This window comes from Ciconia boyciana, chromosome 3, assembly GCF_034638445.1.
Source record: "Ciconia boyciana chromosome 3, ASM3463844v1, whole genome shotgun sequence".
NCBI lineage: Eukaryota > Metazoa > Chordata > Aves > Ciconiiformes > Ciconiidae > Ciconia > Ciconia boyciana.
In genome coordinates this window covers 101,125,259-101,148,057 of record NC_132936.1, presented here as the reverse complement: position 1 = coordinate 101,148,057, position 22,799 = coordinate 101,125,259, and the positions used below count along the sequence as shown (strand labels likewise).

The 22,799-nt window shown below is 36.6% G+C and overlaps 1 protein-coding gene across 2 annotated transcripts in view; it reads left to right on the top strand.

Moving 5' to 3' along the window:
* MTA3 (metastasis associated 1 family member 3) overlaps positions 1-22,799 on the top strand; it is a 144,849-nt gene that overhangs the window by 62,053 nt on the left and 59,997 nt on the right. For both annotated transcript variants that reach the window (XM_072858264.1, XM_072858265.1), the window contains exons 8-10: positions 7,655-7,754; positions 12,795-12,983; positions 18,875-18,949. In XM_072858264.1, the coding sequence (XP_072714365.1) occupies positions 7,655-7,754; positions 12,795-12,983; positions 18,875-18,949 (364 nt within the window). The remainder of the gene's footprint in view (positions 1-7,654; positions 7,755-12,794; positions 12,984-18,874; positions 18,950-22,799) is intronic.

The following is a 22,799-nucleotide window of genomic DNA, read 5'->3' as shown; positions in this document are numbered from 1 at the left end:
CAAACGTCTTTTAAATACCTCCAGGGATGGCGACTCAACCACTTCCCTGGGCAGCCTGTTCCAATGCTTGACAACCCTTTCAGTGAAGTAAAATTTCTTAATATCCAGTCTAAACCTCCCCTGGCGCAACTTGAGGCCATTTCCTCTCGTCCTGTCACTTCTTACCGGGGAGAAGAGACCGAGTTATGTTTAGTTTTGCAAATTTGAAATTCTCACAATAAAAACTTTTTCCTAAATGCATTCCTATATGTGATTTTGGTTAAGTGTCTGTATGCTATCTGTATTTGAAATTTTAAAAGAATTTTCGCATGTGATCCTTTTTACATGCTGCATCAAAGGCATGGAGTATTTCTTCTCAGTTTTTTCAGTGTGCTATGGTTGAAGGAAGAGTTGCTTTTGTCCTTGTAGGCTTTAGCTTTTTCAGTCACACAAGCATGCTTTGTTGGTTCTTTATAAGGTGTTTAAACACTTTCTTTTTCTATTTATATTGCCCATTTGCAAGAACATTTATATTTGACCTAGGGCATGTAGCTTTCCCAGTCTTACAAGGTTTGTTTATCGTCTCAGGAGCCAGAGGCCTTTTTTCTAGGTTTGTATGCTTGGTCAGTCTGGGCCTGTCACTAAGTATGCAGTAATCTGCTGGATATAAAGGTGGAAGAATATGCCTATCCTGTCCAGAAATCGGAGGTAGCAGTGAGTAGCAGTGCCAGAAAAATCTGTGGAGATCTTGAAAAAAAGCGTAAGAGTACTTGAGCAGAAGGATCCTTAACCTTGAGCTCCCTAAATAGTCTTGCTTGACTGTGGATTTACCAATCTTGAAAGTACCTTATTGCTACTACTGAAGCGTAATTTGGGCAAAGGCCTCTTGCTTGAACTAGGAAAAGCATCTGTCAGGAGAAGCTTGAGGCATCAGACTAATGTATTCTGGTTTTGAGTTGTTTTTTGGGTAATGCACCGTCATTTATACTCTGGCAGTGAGAATTCCAACATGATTTTCTCCTCCATTCAAATAAGATACAGCTTCATCGACCAATTTTTGTTCTGTCATGTATATTGGCAATAGTTCTTCTGTGTCTACTAGCTTCAAAGAACAGGAGACTGAGAAGCTGCAACAGCAGTTGAGGTCTGTCCATGTTGGCAAATAGTACAATGCAGTAGAAGTAGATTTGTAGGACTGAAATGTTTGGTGCTGAGGACCTAGCATCCGCACTATGCACATTTTGAGCAGTGCTATTTTTAGGCTAACTCTGATCTGGTCCTGTGGACTAAATATCTGTGAGTATGTGGAACTACTGTTTAACTTAACAGAAATCTGGTTTGCATGCTACAAGATACCTTTAGATGTTGGTTAAAGTGCAGTAGATAAAGATGCTGGGGGCAGTTGCTTTGAAACTCCATTCCTAATTTGAACTAAAACACTGATACAGATGCACCCTGTTTTCTCCAGTCATCAGTCTTTATCATTCGTAATATACAAGGAATACTTCATTTCCTTGTGAGATCTCATGTTCTCTTTCTAACTCTGTTCCAAGTTGCATAGTATTAGGAAATAGAAACTTTCCTTTTGTGTGTATAACATAATAGTCCTGTCTTTTTTTTTTTTTTTTTTTTAATTTGTTAAGGAGTCAAAAATGGTCCTGACCAGACTCAAATGTGGTAAGAGTTGTGGGCTCCAGTCTGGACAGATGCTGAGAGCCGTAGACCTGACACATTTTTTTTTTTTCACTTTCTATCTGCTAATTTGGTCTATAATTCATTACATGATAAGTTTTTGGTACATGCTCGTTCCATTTATGTACTTTATGATGCAGTGAAACACTTAATGATTTAGTTCTTTTATTCTGCTTCATCTAACTAGATTATCAACATAGTCTTCTGGAAAGAATATATCTCTAAATCAAGCTATTTTCCAGATATTCCCAGCTTATTTCCAACTAAAACAGAGCTTTGAAGGCTAATTAAAATAGCCTTAAATAAAGCATTGCATCTCTACCTTAAAATTTTGTTCTGTGATTACTTTGAAATTAAAAAGGCGTTGCATACCTCTGGCTAACATAACATCTTTCTCTTCATTTGAATGCCTGTTTATTTTTTGATGTAAAATCATGGAAGAATGGAAAATCATGTGTTAGTCATTTTGAATTAGAGCTTGATCCTTCCTGTGTTGTTTCCATTTTTCCATTTTCTCCAAGACAGTGATTATATTCATTTTCTTGTTGGTTACTGTTGATTTAGTTGTAAGTACTCATGGTATATGGAGGTTTATTTGCTACAAAAATTTGTCTTACAGTGAGGAAGGGAGCACAATGCAGCTTCAACTAGCAATATGTCTTTCATCATATTGAGGAAAAGAATACACTCATCAGCTGAGAACAATAAGTAAAAACATTAAAAGTGTGCTCAAATAGTAATACTCTTGCAAGTTCTTGCAGGATAATTCAGTGTAGTCAGTGGCAGTAGACAAGACTCCCAAAGCTCATCAATGAAAATAAATACATAAAAGTCACTGGTTTGAAAGCTTCAGTATTAGTGTGCTTCTGGATTCTCTTCGGGTGGTGAGAAGTAAGAGGAATTGGATTTTATTAAAGAGGTAATGAAATTTAATGGCAGAATTGTAACATAAAATTATGTGGTAAAGATGGTGAAAAATCTTGATGCCAATGCTGTATTCACAAAACTAGATATTTGCTAGCAAGGTGAATTACAGCATCTAATGGTAGGCAGATGGTTTGGCAATAAAAAGGAAAAATATGTTCACATCAAGTTTACTAGGAGTATCAAAAATACTATGTTTCTGCCTGTCTGTCATGCTTGGCCAATGTACATTTATTCCTCTGTGCATTTTGTGTTACAGTATTTCTTCTTGACCAAATTAATTTGAAATCAGCTAATTCAGACTTGGAGCTGAAATTCTTCTTGCATCTTTTTTTAATGTATTTTGATCTATTGCATTATAAAAGGAAAAATTTCTGCAGCAGCGTTTTCATGGACCTGCTTTTTGGGGGCTGTAAATCTCCTCTGTGACTGTGAAATTGCAGGATGGAATACAGATGATCGCTTAAATCATATCCTGTGAATTAAACTACTTGTATGTATCCGATTCTATTTCTGTTGAATAATAAAGATTTCACATATGTTCCATTTCTATGCGTTTAGTAATGAAACTGAAGGTTAGCTGTGGAGCGTAGGGGACTTGAGAGGTAATGCCACCCTCTACCCTGACTTTGAGAGTTGTTCAGAGAAAGAATAGTGGCAGGTGACTGTTCATGTTTATCATGTCACCTCCTGTTGCGCTCTAAATATCTGAAGTGATAATAATGAAGCATAGCACTGTACAGACAGTTGCTTAGAAATGCAAGGAAAATGTGTCTTCTGGAACAGCATCATTTTACTATGAATGTGTTCTTCCTGACAGATTTTGCATTACCCAGTAGTAAAAATCTCAGGGGTATTTTTCAACTTTAATTAATATTGTGCTGGTGACATACATCTCCACTGAAGAAGGATTTTTTTTTTTCCTTCTTTCCAAGATTTTAAGTATCACGAGACTCTCTTAAGGAGCAATTGGATATGAATAGGCTGTTTGTAAAATGCTGTTATTGATAGCAGTCTAAGAGGTCATCTTTTAGGACTGTTTCCGACTCACAGTGAAGGGGAACACTGATGTAATAATAAGGAAAACAAAGAGCTTCCTAATATGTAAGGAAACCACCAAAGATCCACTTAATTATTTTCCTCAAAAACTTTAACTCTGAGGTGAGGCGTAGGTCTCATTCATTAATTTGCAAATATGTGAGGAAACTTGTGAATTTGCAGATTCATGTATGCACAGAGGTGGTTCACTTTAAACAGGTTTGTCCAGAGTATACCCACTACTCATATCATATCACGGAAACAGAGAAACAATGTATAAAAGTGAACAATTTTAAAATAAACATCCTCAGATTAAAAAGGATCTCTGTCTCAGCTGGATTTTTGAGACTGCGAGGTAGAAGAAGTTAGGTAGAGAGTTACTGGCCTGGATCCAGAACTTTCTGGATCTGATTTGATGCCAGATTGCTGTTGCTACCTGGGAAACTAGTGGCTATTTGTATCCTGATGTATAATCACAGTGGTTCCAGATTGTCTTTGGCAAATAACGTCGCTTTTCAGAACTAGTTACTGATGAGCAATTGAATCTTTCGAGGTGTGTTATGACAGTCTCTTGTGTTTGCTGCTTCATCATTTCATTGGCTCCCACTAATACTAATCTTATGCAAAAATTTGAACAATTACTTCCTTTAACGTCTTAGAGTTGGGTTACAAGAAATTTGGACCAATGTATTTTCTGTGTTCAATACCTAATCTGAAGTTTTGCCTGAATGTAGGGCATACAGGCACAACAAAATGATGATGAGCTACTGCATCCCTAGAGGGTTCACTGTCAGGTTTTTTTGGACATAGATATTGTTGAGTTTTCCCGAATTTGTGGCTTTATTCCATATTCTTAGATCCTGACACTGGATTATCTTGATTTGTTTTACATTTGTACGGTTGTCAGCTGCAATTTTTGTTATAATTCCTTGAGACAATGTTCTTGGTTCTGGTCTTTAAGATAGTTAAAACAAGGAAAACCTAATTAAGGTAACACTGGATCATTTGGTCTAGCCCTTAAAGCGCTTATACTTGCTTGCTGATACAGCCTGTGCAGAGTGATCTCGCTGCTGATACCACCAATTGTTTATCATTCTTGTCCATCCCTCTTGCACCTCTGTAATTCACTGTCTGTATGCCTTTTGGCTTTAGCTTATTTTGGGAGCTGTGGGGAGTGTTGGTTTCTGTTTGAAGGCTCAGTACTTTAATTACTCATTGAGTAACTAATTTGTTACTTGCTGAGCACATTTTTTTGGTTACGTGAGTTTGTTGTTATTGAATTAAATATAGTTTCAAGTAAATATTTAAAGTTATTACTTGGATTCTACCAACTTAATGGAACATTTACATTAAAGAGTGTTTCAAAGAAAAAAATAGTGGTTAGGATCTGACTGTTCAGCCTGCGTTGGCTTACTGAGTTTTATTTTGGTAGCAAGTAGGTGAAGACAATAGTGTGTCTTCTGGAAATGGGCATTGGTTAGTTTTTTTTTTTTTCCTTTTAACATTTTAAAAATAATTCTTTGGTGGTATTATTAGAAAAAAAATCATGCAAGGAAAGATGACAAAGGAAATGTTTGACCTTTATGTCAGTGTGTTCCTCATGTCTGTATTTTAAATGGAAAAACATAAAAATTAAGGTTTATTAATGATTTCTAAAATTAATTTTGGATTTGGATTGCATGGCTAGATTATAAAGAGCACTGTATATAACTGTTAAGTTTTGAGACTGTTAAGTTTGAGACTATTTAACTAGAATTCCTACACTTACTTGGATTGTCTGAAAAATTCACTTTTTCAGAAGTTTCCAGGGAAAGGTGAACTGGAAGTTAAGTTGATTTCAACATATAGCCACAGATGCACACCCCTTGTCCCCCCCCCAAAAATGGCACACTGCCTGCATTTTATGGTAGTTCTTACTTGTTTTGTGCTCGTGTACTCCATGCTCCCACACAGCATTCCTCTGATGGTTGTGATCCTGTCCTACTCAGTACAGCACTAGAAATGATGTCAACTAGTGCATTAATTCTTATCTCTTTATCACTTATTTGAAATAAACCTAGCTTTATGTTGTATCTTAACTTTTAGTTTACATACTGGGCAACATAATTCACATATGCTTGGGCTCTGAAGTGAGCCTAAAAAGTTTGATGTGCTAGAGAGTGACTTGTGAGGACATGCTCTTTGTAATTTTCATAGCATACTCTGATTTTATTTTAGAAATATGGTCAAAAGAAAACAACGTTAATTATGCAAAAAGAAGATAAGAAGCTAGTAGGTAGCAGCAGAAGGGAAATACAGTCATGCTGCATGCTGCTTTACTGGTTTGAACAGCAACGACAGAAGGATCACAGGAAAGACTGTTTAGCTACAACCCTTATCAATGCCAACATGTTTAAAGGGGTTGACAGACTATCAGGAAATGTGTTCACAATAGAGCCTTATTCTTGGGACTGATTTGTGGACAAATACTGTTTTATGTACTGCCAAACTTCTTAAAAAAGAAAATAGAATGTGTGCGTGTGTTCTTGTCACATATTTGCCATCTCTGCAAAGAGGGAGCAAAGGTTGTGGAACATTTGAATATAACTTATTTATTCCACAGCCTTTAGAAATTTAAGCAGTTAATATCTGGAGTGTGTGAATCACTGCTGTTGAATCTTAACTGTGTCTTACAAGTTTTTGGCAGCAAGTACTGAAACATGCATTCAGTATTAAATGTTTTAAGATTCAAGATAAAATTGCAATAACAGATTATTACCAGTTTCTCCACAAGCAATAATATACCTTAGTGAGTTAGACTCTTGATGCACATTCCATTATTTTATTGTTGAATATCAGGTTTGTAGTACACAGTAATGTGACACTTTCAGCGTGTTGATCTGTCAGTGACATTCCTCATTGGTATAATTCTGCACATGTGTGGAGTGTAATTGCTGAATGAGGCTCCAGTCCTTAGTCCAGAGGCTTAGACTGTATTAAAAATGTTAGGTGAGTAATTGGGCCTTTGAATTTAGAAGGACTTACATCATGTTGTAACTGCAATAATTTTTTTCTAATACCTTAGTGACACAATGCACCTCAAGGGTCATTATGCAACTCAGGGTACTGGAGCAACTTCTGTTCTATTAATTAATAATCTTTCTCATGTGTTACTGCATCTTTGCTCATTTCCTGTATGATATGCTGAGCCCAGTCAAATTTTCTTACACATCTTTCCCTTCACTGTGCATGATATATAGATGTGCTTCCAAGAAGTTTGCAGTTTAGAACAGTCACTGTCACGCTAATTCTCCATCTCTATTCCTTATCTTTTGTTGCTCTGGTAAGTATAATAAATGCCATACACAATTCATCAACAAAAGTGGAAAAAAAAAAAGGTAAAGGTTTGGAGAAAAATGTGTCCATTTCAGTAATGTTGAAATGCTTTTATTAAGTAGGCTGAGAGATCCGTTTATTTCATTATTGCTTAAAACCTGTGACAAAAATATGATTTTGGAGGTACCTTAGACTAAGCTAATAGGCTTTCTTTCCCTCACTAATGGAAGTAGTAGACATGCATTACTGAAGTGAATTAAGTGTTATTAATTCCCTCACGGGAACATGGTGAACCCCCTTTTTTAATTGTATTGTAATTTGTTAAATAGTGTTGCAGCTTTTTAATTTTAAAAAGAATAGTCACAGTTGTAAAAGCCAAACTGAATAAGATCTTTGACTTCATAATTAATAAAAAATTGGTACATTAAAAAGTTGGTATATTAGGATTCTGAGTATCTTTTGTTTCCGTGCTGTTGTTCTTATATGTAGGTTGTTATTTTTGGCGGAGAAGGTCAGAATTTTTACTGCAGTGTTTGGTGATTTGTTGTTGTCAAATTGTCCTTTGTTAGCAAAGATCTGAAATCTTAAGAGTAACAGTATGTGACTTTTATTTTTAAAAGGACACTTTTATAGACATGACATAGTCTGATAATAAAAAAGGTTACATGTTTCTATGCACTTATTGTCTACTGTTTCTCTGTTGTAGTGCGGTTGGCACGTTTGCTCGAGCATTGGACTGCAGTAGTTCTGTCAGGCAACCTAGTTTACACATGAGTGCAGCTGCTGCTTCCCGAGACATCACACTGGTAGGTGACTTCTTAAAAACCCTACAACTTTTTTTATATCTATGAATTCAACGGTATCTATTACTCCAGAGTCCCTGTCCTCCAGATACCTGTTTTCCTTGAGATACCTGTGTGCAGGGTGCGTGTGTGTATGGTAGGTAATCCTGTGTGTTTTCTCTAAGCTTACTGATGCTGCCCCTGTAATGATACCATAAATCACTTGACTTTAGCTGACATCTATTTAAATATAATATCTTTGTATGTGACAATTTGCACAGCAGAGTGGATAATACACATTGTATAAGGATTCATTCAGTATAATTGATCAATAGTGTGATTTAAAGTGTGGTAATAAAGCTGATTGAAAATTGTTTAGATAATATTTTGTACTTACTAGATGTGTTTGTCAGTAAACTTTCTAAAGGATAAGCAATCTGACTTTGTAAGCGACTTTTTGAAGAACATTTTACTTAGGATATCCTTAGGATGTTACCTTAGTTTGTTATTCACTGTAATGTAAGCACCTGCATCTTTTAGAGAAAGTTAAAAATATATCAATCACAGACCAAAGTTTTGTCTCTGTGTACTCATATTAGCTGAGATGACAAGATGAGCTACAGTAATAAAAGCGTGCCAGGAAAACTACGTGAGAACAAAAAATCTTATTGTTTCGTAGAATCTATTTTGACTTAGATTTCCAAAGACATCAGCAGGAGTTGTTTATTATTTTAAGTATTTGCATACAGAATCATGAAGATGATAGTTACGGCTAAAGTAGATCGGCTATTCATCAGATACTTGAGTATTTGAACTAGAGGACACATGATGAAACTAACAGATCAGTTTAAAATAGTTAAGGTGCTGCCTTATAAAGTGGCTAGAGAGCCCCTGGAATTTAGTTGCACAAAATTTTGTGGGAACAGACAATATCAGCAGGTTAAAAAAGGGGTTAGAAAAATTATGGACCATGGCTTCATAAATGGTTACTGAGGAGAATAGGGAAGAGGTGCACCATCTAGCATTCCTAATTCCCAAGGTTTGTAGATGCTAGCGAATGAAATAGGAATTGACCTCAGACTCTCATTAGACTTACCTGCATATTTTCTCTAAGTAACGTCCCTTGGTGCTGCTGTCAGAGACAGAATGCTTAGCTAGATGGATGGCTGGTCTGATTCAGTAGGGCAGTTCTTATATTCCAGATAAAATATATTCATTAGAACGATGAGAAAAATGTTTAATTTCTTACATTTTTGTGGTGTACTCCAAGGCTATTAAACAGGAAACTGATTGAGTCTGGACTTAACGGTAGTGTAGTAAAGGCAGTGGCAAAATGTAATGTTTTCAGTAATACTTAAAATGAGTTTTCTGTTTCACACTGGCTGATATGACCTTACCAACACAATTCTGCTCACATTTAAATACTTTATTTTTTCTGTCAAAATAGTTCTTTAGTTTAGCATTTTTCATTTTATTAAGATTTCATTGGATTAAGAATTTCTAATAAATACCACACATTGCACATCGTTCTTACTGTATTCAGTGATTAATAGAATAGATTCATTCTTATAGCAGTTTCTTCTTGTTTGAAAGTGCATGTGCAGTGCTGCTAATAAAGGGATACATTTAGCGTTTTGAGTGCTGTATAACTGTTTCTCCATTGCAAATGATCCATTAAGTTCCATTACACTTAATGAAAGGCATATCTTACAATGAGGCACCAGAGGAGCCACCCCAGGTTTAATTACCGTGTCTGTCTGTTCTCATTTTCCTACCCCCTCAGCTTTTTAAGACCCTTCTCTTTTGCTCTTTGGCAATGTACTTCCTTCTAAGTTAAGAAAAGACATCTTTGTCATTATAGTAGTTACTCTTTCAGACATTGCCATGTTAATTGGGAGCATATTTTGAGCAGCAGTTAAAGTTAGTACAGACATTTGTAGAACTTGAGGTGTATCTCGCTTATGCTTCAGAAGGGATGTAGGTGCATGACACTAAGAAAATTATGCTGTCTGTATTCTTAATGCAAGGCAGATAACCCTTGCACCTGAAGTGCTATTAATGGGATTTCTGTACACCACACCTGTGGCTTTCCAGTATTCCTAATTAGTTGTTTCAATTAGAGATGACTATAAACAGACTGATACAAAAAAAAATACAATAAATGCATAGGTTATAAAACATGAGTACATTCACAGTGGATGTACACATTAGGGAGGTCTTGCCGCTTACCAGCAAGTGAGAGGCTACTTTCAGGCTTCCTTATTTTGAAAACATGGGGAAGGTAATAAGACAAGGCAGGTAACTACCAGTGCTTTTAGAAAACCCTACTGGAAGACATGAAACAATGTGTGTTTACTTTCTTAGATGATAGTAAATGTTCTTTTCTAACAGCAATGAAGACTTGTGAGACAAACAACCGAAACTTGCATTTCTGGCCTTCTCAGAGGCAGTGTTTTATTTTATAATGAAAAGTGATCTCTGAGAAGAGAAAGAAACTGGGAAGACTTCCTGTTTCAGATTCCTAAACATTGCATAGTGCTGACACTGACAATGAGAGCCATTAAATCAAAGCAGGTTGATGGAATCACTTGCTCCTTGTGGTGGGCTTGTTTGGGAGAGCCCATGCTACTTTACTGTAAGGACATAAATCTGGTTTTGGATGTCTCTTCAAAATGAAAAGTATGAAAAGGTTTTTTCATTTGGATTTGGAACGACGTCTTTTTAATTTTTATTAGATTTCCGTATATGTGGCTGCTAAGATAAACATGCTTAAAATATTATTGAATTACAGAATCCATACTCTGTTTCCAGTTTGAGTGCTTTGTTGGAGGTAGCTCAGTCTAGTTGATTTAACTGACTACTGAAATTGCAACTAGTTTGGGATCTGTGTGTTACAGCTTGTTTGCAGCGTGCCCTGTCATTCCCTTTCTTCCCAGTTCCATGCAGCCCTTCCTTAGCTTTTGGTGGATAGGTTCTTCCCTTACCTGCTTAAATTTGGACTTGGAAGTTCCCTCTGTCTGTGAGGTTACTACCTTTCCTCTGGTGGGACCCCTTGTCTGTGCTGGACAGTATGCTCTGAGCAAGAGTTCTTAGCGAAGGGTGGTTCTTCCTCTGTCCTTCCATCTCCTATTTGGGAGAGGTGACGACAGTGTTCTTCCCAGCCTCCTGCTCCTTAGGTATCAGGGACCCACTAGTTGTTTCTTGCAGTCCTCTCATCCTTGGGTAAAGCCGATAAAAAGGCGATACTCCAGGACTTTTTGTCTTGGGCTCTAGGAATGTCTTCAGGCTGCTCTTGCTTTTGCTAGCAGAGTTTACTCACTGCGGTGTGGGAATTTGATTGTAGCTGGGTGCTGACAAACTTACAGAAGGCAGAGAGTGTTATCATGGGAACTTGTCAGTGGTCTTCTGTCACAGAACAGCTCAGTGAAGACAGTACTTTTCCACAGAGTTCATTATGAATCTTTTCTTTAGTAATACCAAAAAAAGCTTTATGGAATCAGATGTGTATTATAGATGGAAAAATGAACATAAGGCAAGAGCAAGATCCTGATTTCTTCACTTCTGTTGTAATTTTTAAGAAAGTTGGTATCAGTGAATAGATCCAGATTTAGCAGCTGCTTGGAAAATGTCTGGTATGTACTGCTTTTCCACAAGGGCTGCAATTTAAACAAAAGATTTAACCCTTGGTAACACATATACTGTAAGAGTTCAATCCTTAGGCCTGGTTTACTCATTGCCTGAGTGATAAGCAATAAATCGGTGGTTTCATTTTACATTCTCTAATCTGAAGATGATGGATTTTAGATATTGTGCTACATATTTCCATATTAGAATACTTCTATACATATTAGAAGGTGTCTTCTCAAGGCTGGTGAATTCAACTTGAACCATAAGTGAAATGACGTACTGTACGATAACAGTGACATTACTTCTTCCAGACAAAACAGTTCAAGAATCTTGTGCTTGATAGCTTTCAAAGAGGTACATTGAAAGCTGGAGAAAGACTTTAGCCACTCATAGGAGATGGCAAAAGATAAGGAGAATTCATTATTTGCAGCACATTTGTATGCAGAAGCTCAACTGGAATTGCCTTGTAAGTGCTTTACTGACACATAATGCAAGAGTGTTCCTGCCTTGAAAGGTTTTGGGTGCCCCCTCTCAGAAGATGAGTTTAGGGCTGTGGGAGAGACTGCATGCTACAGTTACAGCTGATTGCTGTGGTGGGACAAACAGGTGGGAGACTGATGTTAGGCAGTCACACACATTATATTGCGCTTTATACCTCTAATACCTCCTTCAGCACAGCAATTGAAGATTGTGGTGATAGGGGCTTTTGGGATGCTGAGTCAGAAAGGCTTCTTGTACGTTGCTCATTTTCCCTGCGGGTGGATTTGTGATGTAGTTGCTTACTTTTCATATTCCCATCATTGGTTAGTGATGTGAGCATCCATTTAGTTACCTCTAAAGTGAAATGCTATAAGCTGTTTGTTTTCTGTTTTCCTCTTTTATAAAGGAAAGCGAAGTAACCAAAGAAAGCTCATTTACCCATCTCTGACAACAGAGTTTTTAGCAAGGGACAAAAATCTTGCTTGTTTTTCAGTATGATGATAATAAAAACAATAAATGGCTTCCTTCCCCAGCAATGAGAATATTGAGCACATAGATGTCTGGGCAGCTGTTTAGCTACTGTTTAGAACTTCTGGTAATTGAAAATGGCCCCTCAGTCAATATATGCCACTGTCTCTATTGGGTTACTTGGAACCAGTTTCTACCAACTAAAGGTTCTCTAGAAATGTTTGCTAGTAATTTGCAGGAACTAATAAACTAATGTCATTTTTAGTAAACATTTTATTAAGGCATTTCCTTTCTCAAATTAAGTAATAAACAATTTATTTTCCTTATGTTCCACAGCAGAAAGCCTATGATATCAAGATAGATTCTAAATTTAGCATTAGTTGAGGCTTCTTGTATGGCTTACAGAAAATAAGACATTGAATTTGCATCAACTGAAATGGATTGCTGTCTATTTAAACAAGGTTTTTATTCTGTCCTTGTCCTTGCTAGTTTCATGCAATGGATACGCTGCATAAACACAACTATGATTTGAGCAGTGCCATCAGTGTTCTAGTGCCACTTGGAGGGCCTGTGTTGTGTAGAGATGAAATGGAAGAGTGGTCAGCATCAGAAGCTAGTTTATTTGAAGAGGCATTGGAAAAGTATGGCAAGGACTTCAATGACATTCGACAAGACTTTGTAAGTACGAAAGTAGTACGCTTTTCTGTTACTGTGTTTTCGTATCGGTGAGACTATTTTCTGTAGGTTTGGAAGATTAGCTAGAGGGGAAATCTGTGTAGCTGATACATGTAATTAACATACATACACATTTTATCTGGATGAAAGTCAATATGCTTTCTTGTTCGGTGCCATTCTTTGGAAAGATGTTGACAGAAGATAATCTGTTTAATGGTTTAATACCAGGTAGGATGCCTCATGCTGATGTGTTTTGATAAGGATTTTTACAAGGATTTTACAAGCATCTGAAAAAGTTCCAGCAGCTTTTCAGAACTTTCCCACAATTTCCAGTGAAATCCATTAGCAGCTACATGGCTGACTCCCCTGAGTGTTTTTGGAAAAGCTGGGGTTTCCTTCTATAGTTAGCAGGGAGAAATTTATATTCAGATAGCTTTTAAAGTGCACTACAGGGAGTTATTTTGACATATTAGGTATTTTGGCACTCCTGAAAAGTAAAGGAAATGTTTTCCAGTATGTTCTAACTATACTGGTTTTGGTACTGAAGTATCAGGCTATAGGACAGCAAAGTTTTAATTTGCTGGATTCTAACGCAGAGTAATTAAAAGAAATTGATTCTAACACTGATTGCTGGAACTGCTAGTAATTTATCTGCGAGTTTTTTGCATGTTTCTTGGAGAGCCTCTTTCTTTCAAGGAAAAAGATTTCCTTGGTTGTACTAAGTTCAAGTTGGGCTTTGTGAAAAGGTTAGGATTTGAGCCAAAGGAATTCCATTTTTTAAGACTGAAGTAGATTGAAACATTTTCACAACAACTCATTCTGCTTGACTCTGAGAGTTCAGGTTTTTTTTCTTTGCAGATGTTACTAATAATCTTTGTAAGGGGAAAATGGTACTGTATGGTAAATGTAGAAGTCCTTCCAAGACAGTGTGGGACAGTGGGAGGAGGCTTGGCACTGAGCTAAGCTGTCTTTTCTTCAGCTTCACACTTCTGAAATGAAACAGATAATTGAATGGAAGTGGGAAGGGAAGGCTATTGTTTTTCTGAAGAACTGACATTTTAACAGGTGTATTATATCTGCGTGTTATTTTTGAGATTCCTAAGGGAGAAAATGTTCACCGTATTCATCACATAAGGTTGAAAATTGCATCATGGATGAAATAGCTCTGTTAAGTGCAAGAAAATATGATTGGAAAATAATATTGTATAGAGTTTTAGAACTGAAATCTTAATGTAAGCTACAATTCTTTATTATTTCTCATACAGATAAATGGTCCTCAGCTGTAATTGTACAATAGTTCAGTAGCTATGTCTTCTAACTAAATGTTTCTTAATACATAGTATTTGGCTTTTCAAAATGTCTAAAGTATATATTACAGATTTTATTGGCTGTTTACAAGTTGAGTCCTAACACAATTTGTGGCCAAGTATACCTAAGCCTTGTCTCTGGTATTTATGTAGTATTTTTATTTTCTGTATAATTTCTGTGTTATGTTACATGTAATTCTGTTGATATGCATACATTAAAGCAATACAGTGGAGTAATGTGTTGCAGGAATCGCTTACGCATTTTTAATGTTCAAATGCTTCATATTTGAATGAGTCTACTAGAAGCTGTTCAAAATGTTCATTTTTTGTCTCAGGTAGACTCCTGATACCCTCCCTCTTTCACTGAATCTTCCTTCCCAAAACACAGATATTTTCCCTTGCCCTCCTCCCAAAGTGAGAGACACGCACAGAACTAGAGATAGGGTTGCATAGCCTACTGAGGGCATGTTAATGATGAGTCAGAGTGCAGCAGAAATGGATGTGGGGCACTAATTAATTATAGTCTTATTTAGTTAGAACAGGGATGTTGTCTATCCTTAGTCACTTTTTTTTTTACCTTTGGAAAAGTGGCATGTCGTTTTTAAAACATCATTAGAAGAACATCTATTTTACATATCAATTTATATGGTATTGGTAACATAGTACACACAGTCTTGATCTAATTCTATGTAATTTGAAATCGTTCAATTATATTAATCATTGTGTAATCTTGCGATATCTTAATTTATCTAGAGTAAAATGTATGTATTCTCACTTGCTATGCAGCATTCTAAAAGTATAGGGATTTGAAAACAAACATTTAATTTTAAGTAATCATCTAAAATAGTCCTTCAAGATTTAGATCATGGATATATGAAAAGTTTCTGCAAGGTGAGGTAGGTATAAATATGTAGCACTTAAGCAGTGATTTTTCATGAGGATACATTTATCTATTATCATCTCTCTCTTCAGTGGCTAGTCATTGAAAAGTAAGGATTCTTAGATGTGATGTAAGAGCATGGACAAAAAAGCTAATGCACTGGTGGTGTACATGCTGACTTGTTTAAGTGTCCACATAGGATCTAATGATAAAATTAAATCCTATGGTGCCTGAGATTAAAGTCAAACCTAGGCAGTCACGCAGTGGTGTCACAGTACAGGCAAGACTGTCGTGTTGCATGGCAGAAAGTGGTTGGTAGCAGTCTTCTGAAGCACAAGGGTTATGTAGTACCTGCTTGAGTCATTATATGCCAGAGGAGTTGCCTCTTCTGAATCAGCCCGGATTTGCAAGGCATGGCAGCTGCAATTGCAGCCCTTACATGATAGTTCTCTAAAGGGCAGGTTCATTGACTTTTCCAGCAATTAGTAAGAACTGGCACTATTTGACATTCAATGTGCAGCTCAAGCATTAAGCTATAAACATTAAATATTAGTAAGCAAGACAATTATTATAAATCAGATGGTGTAAAGGAGTTTTACCTTTTTTTTTAATAGACAGGAGAAACTCATTTGTTATCAAATTACCAGTCTAGCCTTTGAATCATCATTTTCATCAGTTGTTACAGGAGCTCATTTGTTGAGGTTCTGCTGTCTTTAAGAACCTATGTGAATCCTAATCAACCTAAACTTTTTAAGTTAATTGAATTTACTTGATGTACTCAAATTACTTCATATCCCAGGGTAGTAGAATGGAAGAAGACTGAATATTTTATGTTCTCCAAATAGAACTATTTTCCTAATGGTGAGAGACAGCTGTTATGCTTGTTAATTCTTAGTTTTTCATAATCAACAGTTTTCACAAATTTATAACTGTTACATCTCAAATATGGCAGGAAAGGCCTTGGGAATCAGATCAGACTTGAATGATTTATAGAAAACAGGAGCAACTGTTTTCCAACTTCAGGAAATTCTGGAAACATGCCCTAAAGTTAACATGGTCATTTTAAGATACTTTATAATCCTTAGTTTTTCCTGCTGGTCTGATTTGAGTGGTCCATTTTTACCCTGAAGAAAGTAAAGAAACTGAAAATTCTGTCTGCCTGCTTTTGTACTGCTGACACCTCTTTGCTAATTTTCTCCTACAAAAATGTCACGCAGATGGTCATTTTTACTTCTTTCAATTAGTGTTTAATAGAATTTGGTAATAAGAGTACATTATTCTCTGGCAGTTCAGAGCAACCTCTGGAAAATTCATGTGCCTGTATCGTGTTTTGTCATTTAAGTGTGTACGTAAACAGAATACAGGATATTCATACTCAGCCTGTCAAACCGGTTTTCTGAGTTGTGAATTAAAGTGTAAAAGGATTATGGTTATCCAGTCCAAGCAGCTTAATTATCTTTCTTTAATTGTAGATGCCTACTGAGTGAATGAACATACTGATGTCACAATCCTAGTTAAAACAGATTAAAGTATTTTCTAGAGAAATGTCAAACATAATCTGTAGCATGAATGTGTTAATAAGTGTTCAGGAATGAAAATAAATGTGGAGAAGCTAAAATGTACTAGCTGACAACAGCAGGTAGTTGGGGTCACAGTGTTTCATCTGGATGCCAGGAAGAATATGGACCTAGAGACTGAGAAGCAGCTCATCTGTCACCCCACACCAAACACATGTTCCCATCACTGGCCTTTTCTTGGGCAGATTTTTCTTAAGGCATAATTTACTTGAGAAAGTAAAAGGATTTTAGTAAACCAACTTGTGTTGCTGTCTATTGCAACATCAGCTTATGCGTTTGTTCCACTGCTACATGTTAAATGCAAATGGACAAAACTGCAATTGTTTGTGTTGTCTCGCAAATGGAGTTCGTTACCCAGTGTGCAACACCCAATACACACACAGAGCCGAGATACCAGTTTCTTTCAAGTTTTGCACAAGACCAAGTGCTAGGTAGTAGCTCCGCAAAGCTAGCCCCCCACTCGTTCATACAGGTACAGTATTTATACAGTCTAGTTATACATATGCATAAGTAATTATGTAAAGCAGTTTTCTGTTGGTCTACATTTTCTCATCTTATAGCTACAGTATTACTTTAATATTCTACGCATGCCCAAAGGTGGGGGGTCTCCGCTTGGGCCGGGGTCTCCAGCTCAAGGGGTGTGACTTTTTAGTATTATAATGAGGACAGTTCGTGTGAGGGTGCTTCTTATCACACTTCTACTAGTAGCTTCAGATTGTTCCCAAAACATCTTAATTAGCTTACATACTTCTCCAGGATGTGTTTCACTTCCCAAGCACAATAGTTTTAATTAGACATTCCGCATTCCGGTCTGAATCCCCCTTATCAACTTCATGTAAGTCCTGGCCTTCCACCACCTCCTCCTGATTGACTACATTTGGACCAGGGATTAAGACACTGTGGTATACTGCCTCAAAAAGATTTTACAGCTGAGTCTGGACCTGAATCCCAGCTCCTGAAAGGCAGAGATGGGAGCCAGACTCAGTTCCTCTAAGTATCTGCAAGCAAGCAGCTTGGAAAAACTGGCTGTGAGCTCCTGCATGCTGGGAGAGGCAGCTTGGTACAGTGTTCCTCTGTTGCTTTTAGGAACATAATTAGAGGTTCAGGAACCTATTCGTTTGGCTTAGGATATGGAGAAATCCCCAAAGTGGAGTGAATAAGGTTGGAAAGATAATGCTTCCACATGTGTATTTTCTGGGACTTTTAAAAATCATCCTTATTTCGGGGGAGTAGATAATATTAGCATTAATGCATGCATCTAGAAAAAAACATGCACAAAATAGTAGCATGTTTCCAGGTTATGAAGAAAAATTGCATGAATTCTGTGAGAGAATTACTAATTTAAATGATAGAAAGAATTTTTGCAGTTAAATAGATGATTCGGTAGTAATTAAAAATAGCTGCTGTGTGCTTAATTTTCTCCCCTAAACTTAGGCTAATACATTTTTACTTTACCAATGAATATGCACACCCAAAATAATAATAACCATCATCATCACTTGCCCTGAGTTTGCGTAGAGATTTTTGTGAAATATTCATTGTCAGTATCACTCTTGCTGCTCAAGGTAGCATTTGTCCTTAGCATCCTTTTGTTTGTTGTTTAAAGGTCAAGAGTATGCAGAGGTGTATGCAAAACTCCTGGTATTGTATGAGCAGCTGAGTTATGGGATTTGAAAAACCTCTGAACTAAGTACAATAACCATTGTATTTTTTTAAGAGTAAAATTATCATGAGACTCGAACACAGTCTTGTCGAGATGATTTATTTTAGTCCTGATGTTGTTCTCCATCTGATACACTTTATAATAGAGATATTACCTTCTGTCTTTCCTGATGGATCTGGATTCTGTTTTGATCATTTTGTTTAACCATATGGCTTAAACAGAATAAATTACATTTGGATTTGGATGTGTACTATTGTTGTAGTTCTGCATCTTTGTTAACTGTAAGGAAAGACTGTGTATTATTAATAGTAATATGTATTTATTTGCATATGGATTTTAATGTAGGTATTTAATACCTTCATGTTTTAGTATTCATGTATCAACTATACTTGATTTTAACGTGTTTAATAAGATGTGGACATTGCAATTTCTGGGAACCACTTTAACTTGTAACAAATGTTTTTCAGCTCCCTTGGAAGTCGCTGACTAGCATCATTGAGTATTATTACATGTGGAAAACCACTGACAGATATGTGCAGCAGGTAATCTAATGGCTATTTTGGCATGAACCAGTCTGCCATGTTCTTAAAAAATCTTAACTTGTTAAAGCACAAAAATCTGTGTGTATTCTTAAAAAGAAATATGGTGGGAGGCCTATGGTAATATTTTAGGCTATAGACCAGTGATTTTGTGCTGTTCGCAGGGTGCGTTGTCAAATCCTCTGATGCCTACTGTACATCACATAGCTGTGAAGAGCTTTTTAAGCCATTTGTATTGTGTGCTGGTTTGTAGCAATGTGATTCCTGGTTCTTACTGCAGTATGGGATAAGAAGGAAATGGGCTGCAGAGCAAATGCTTTAGGCTGTGAAGCTGTGCGTGGGACTGAAGGAAAAGGAATATATATTGTGTTAAAGGTGGCTGTTAATATTGTGAACCTTTTATTGATATTCGATGGTAGAACATTACTTCGGCATTACCAGGATTTAAAAACAAAATGGAGAACATTCTGCACACAGTGGATGTGTTCATCCTTCTGATTGAATGTGCAATTGTTTGGGTTGCTCTGGAGCAGAAACATGGTAAGATTATATTAGGTACCTACACTGTGATATTTTAAGCAGGTTTAGGCAAAATTTTAGTGTTAGTGCTTTTTTTATATTACACTCTATAGATTTACTCCTTGATTTAGATATACAGAATATTTGAAAATATTCCATTTTAATTTATGATCTAACATCTAAGTCTGTAGGTCCTTTACAGGCTGCATAATTAGTGGCGATGTATGTACAGCATGTTGAAAATAAATTTTGTGCTGTAATGATTACAGCTGTATTGTTAGATGGATCTTTGGCATTCTTCCTGATTTTGTTACAGTGTGTCAGAAGACTGATTGCTTCAGGTTGTTCTGGTTTATTTGCAAGTGTTTCTACATCATCTTGCTAGGGTATGGCAAGTAAGGGAAAAGTCTTTCACCACATAGTAGAGTCTTGGACTATCACTAGGACCTTTTAGTTCTATGGATAATACAAATGGAAAATAATATGCTGTGTATAAAGGCATGTTTTTCTGAGTTTGTCTCTCTTCATTTCTCTTCTAACACTTTTTTTGCACTGTTAATCTTTATCCTGGAAAGATCTTGCCGGCAGAGATTTGCTGTGCTGTTTGTCAGCTCTTAAGGTTTGGGCAATGGATGATTTTGAAGAATCAGATAAAAAGATTTTGTTGATACTGAAAGCCATGGAGTAAGGATAAATTGAAGTGCAAACTGACTTTTGTCAATGCTCTTAGGTTGCTCAGACACTGATCTTGCTCCTTGTGAGTTTTTTGTTAAATACTTGCTCTGGAATGGTTGGCAAAAGACTGAGACTCCCTTTCTAAAGTTCTCTAGGGCTTCATTATGATTCCATTGCTACGATGATAAAGGTGTGTGATGGTGTATTGAGTTTGTGTATCCTTTTGCAGGATTAGGTTTTTTAGCCTCACATATAAGAAAAACACATAGGCTTTATGGTTATCTACAACTTGAATACTCTTATAGATGCCTGTGTTTTACTTGTAACTAAGTAAACTTACAACATCCTAACTCAGAACATGGCAATACACCACAGGATTTAATGCTTTAGACATGTTCTTTCAAGGCCATGCATGATCATCAATAACAAAACTGGTGTAGGCCAAATACCTAATTTCTGTCCTGGTTAACATTTCTGTAATCCTTCCTAATGAGAGATCAGAATTTCATCCTGCTCTTTTTTAGTTTGTTCTGGAATGGTAAAAATAATACAGTTCAGTAAAAATGATATCTGTAGGGTTTTTTTCCCCAGCAGAACAAGCTGTGATAATTGAATGCATTTCAGGGAGAAAATATGTTCAGTAAGAAAGTGGCAATTTCAGAGTCATTCTTCTCTAAATATCATGCTTGAGGGGTAGGGCAGCTTGGGGAAATGGGAAGACAAAAAGGTTGATGTACATATTTGAATCTTACGCATAAAATACAGTCTCTGAATTCTAGATTGGTGTGATTTAATATGAAAATTTGCTCTTTAATTATCTTTCTTTCTTTGTGTGAATTGGCTGCATTGTGTCAGGCATAAGAAAAGTTTCCTTGTCGTAATTGCTATTAAATGTTATTCTTGCTTGGTAGCTAAAGGTGGTGATTTAATGGCAGTGGAGATACTGCTGCCACCTTGTCTTCAGAGCACGTTCCCTTTGAGTCAAAGTGAAGGGAAACAGATGTATTGAAGTTCTCAGTCTGTGCTGAACCTGTCTAGCAAAACTAATTCAGGCCTTGGGTAATCATTCTTGGTGATATGGCACTTTTCATGACCACTGCATTATATAGTGTTTAAGGAAGGCCAGGTGGCTCATTCGACTGAATGAAATGTGTTCTCATTATTTGCAGTGTTCTCCTTAAAAATCTGATTCAATGCAAAAAGACTTTTACTGAGACTTTGCAACAGAAAGAGGGAGAATCTATGTAAGGGTAACTAAATTACTGTGCTACAACAATATGTTACATTTCCCTCTCATTTATTTATTTCCACTGTTGAAAACTGTACTAACGTAGGGAAATGCTCATTTTTGGGGATATTTGTCAGTTGATATTCATAACAAAAGTTCTTAAAAAGAAATAACATTCAGTTTCAAGAGTAGTTGATTAAAAGTAGTAGAGCCTAGGTGAAAAGCTAGGTTAGTGTAGCTTGACCCCCCCCTAAGATACAGTCTGTAAGACTGGTTTGAAATAGTTACTGTTTAAGATCAGATGTAAATTTTTTTTCAGGAAAAACATCAGCTTGCTTTGTTAACATTGCTCCAGTGATGTATTGCCCTTATTATTACAAACTGGTGCTTTGTTTCTTGTCTAAATGTTTTCAATTTCAACTTCCAACCTTTACAGTTTACCAGTTTTCAAGCTCTAAATTTCAACAGGCAGAAGTTTTGTCTCAGAAATTGCAACTATTTGTTGATAGTTTTGTTTCTGCATCCTTTCTTCTTTCTTGGTACTTAAAAGTTGATAGGTCAGTGTGAATTCAAGCTGTGACATTTTCTGTTGCTTTTAGAGAGCAATGTTAACTATACCTTTAGTGCATAAAAATATAGCTTATACTGAAATGGCATTGTGTGATTATTTTGTAGAAGGCAGTATATGATTCACTTTAGTAAATAAAGAAGGAAAGCAATTGCTAAAATTGCATTCCTTACAACCCCCATGCCGGTATTAAAAGTATGCTAGAATGTAATTAATGTGTATAGTCACTTCTCACTGACACTGCCATCAGGTTTTAATACAGCTTCCCACAATTGCCTTTACGTTTGGACAGTGCTTCAAGGCTACTTTCCTCATTTCTTTCCCTTTATTGTGTTTTTCTCTTTTGCTCTGATGATCTTGCTAGGTGTGCAGTGAGCTTTATTTGTTCTTTTTGTAGAATGGGACCAGTTTGTGAACCTCTGTGGAACGCATGTTACCTGCTGACCTGCAGTCTTGCATGCTTTTTCAGTTTGAAAACAAATTCTGTATTGTTGGGGATAATATGAAAAGGAGAAAGAGATGGTTGTGGAAAGTCTATGGCCTGAAGCTGTTAACTGGAAAGAGTTCACCACTGAGAGCTCTTCTGCTGAGGCTGTGAAATGTTCTCAAAACCTATCAGTTTATGAGACTTAGAGCATGCTGCTGCTGGTCTTTCTCCTTGCTCTTGTTAAAATTGACTTAAGCAGGCAGAGCGTACTGTGTTTGCATTTCTGCTATGGGCCAGTGTTGCCAAGCCTGGTGCTGGGGAAAGACTGCAACTGCATTAGATGTATCAATGGAAGTCACTTCTGTAGCTCTGAACACAGCTAGGCATCTGTGAACAGCAAAAACCTGTTAAAAAAAAAAAAAAAAAAAAAAAGCCT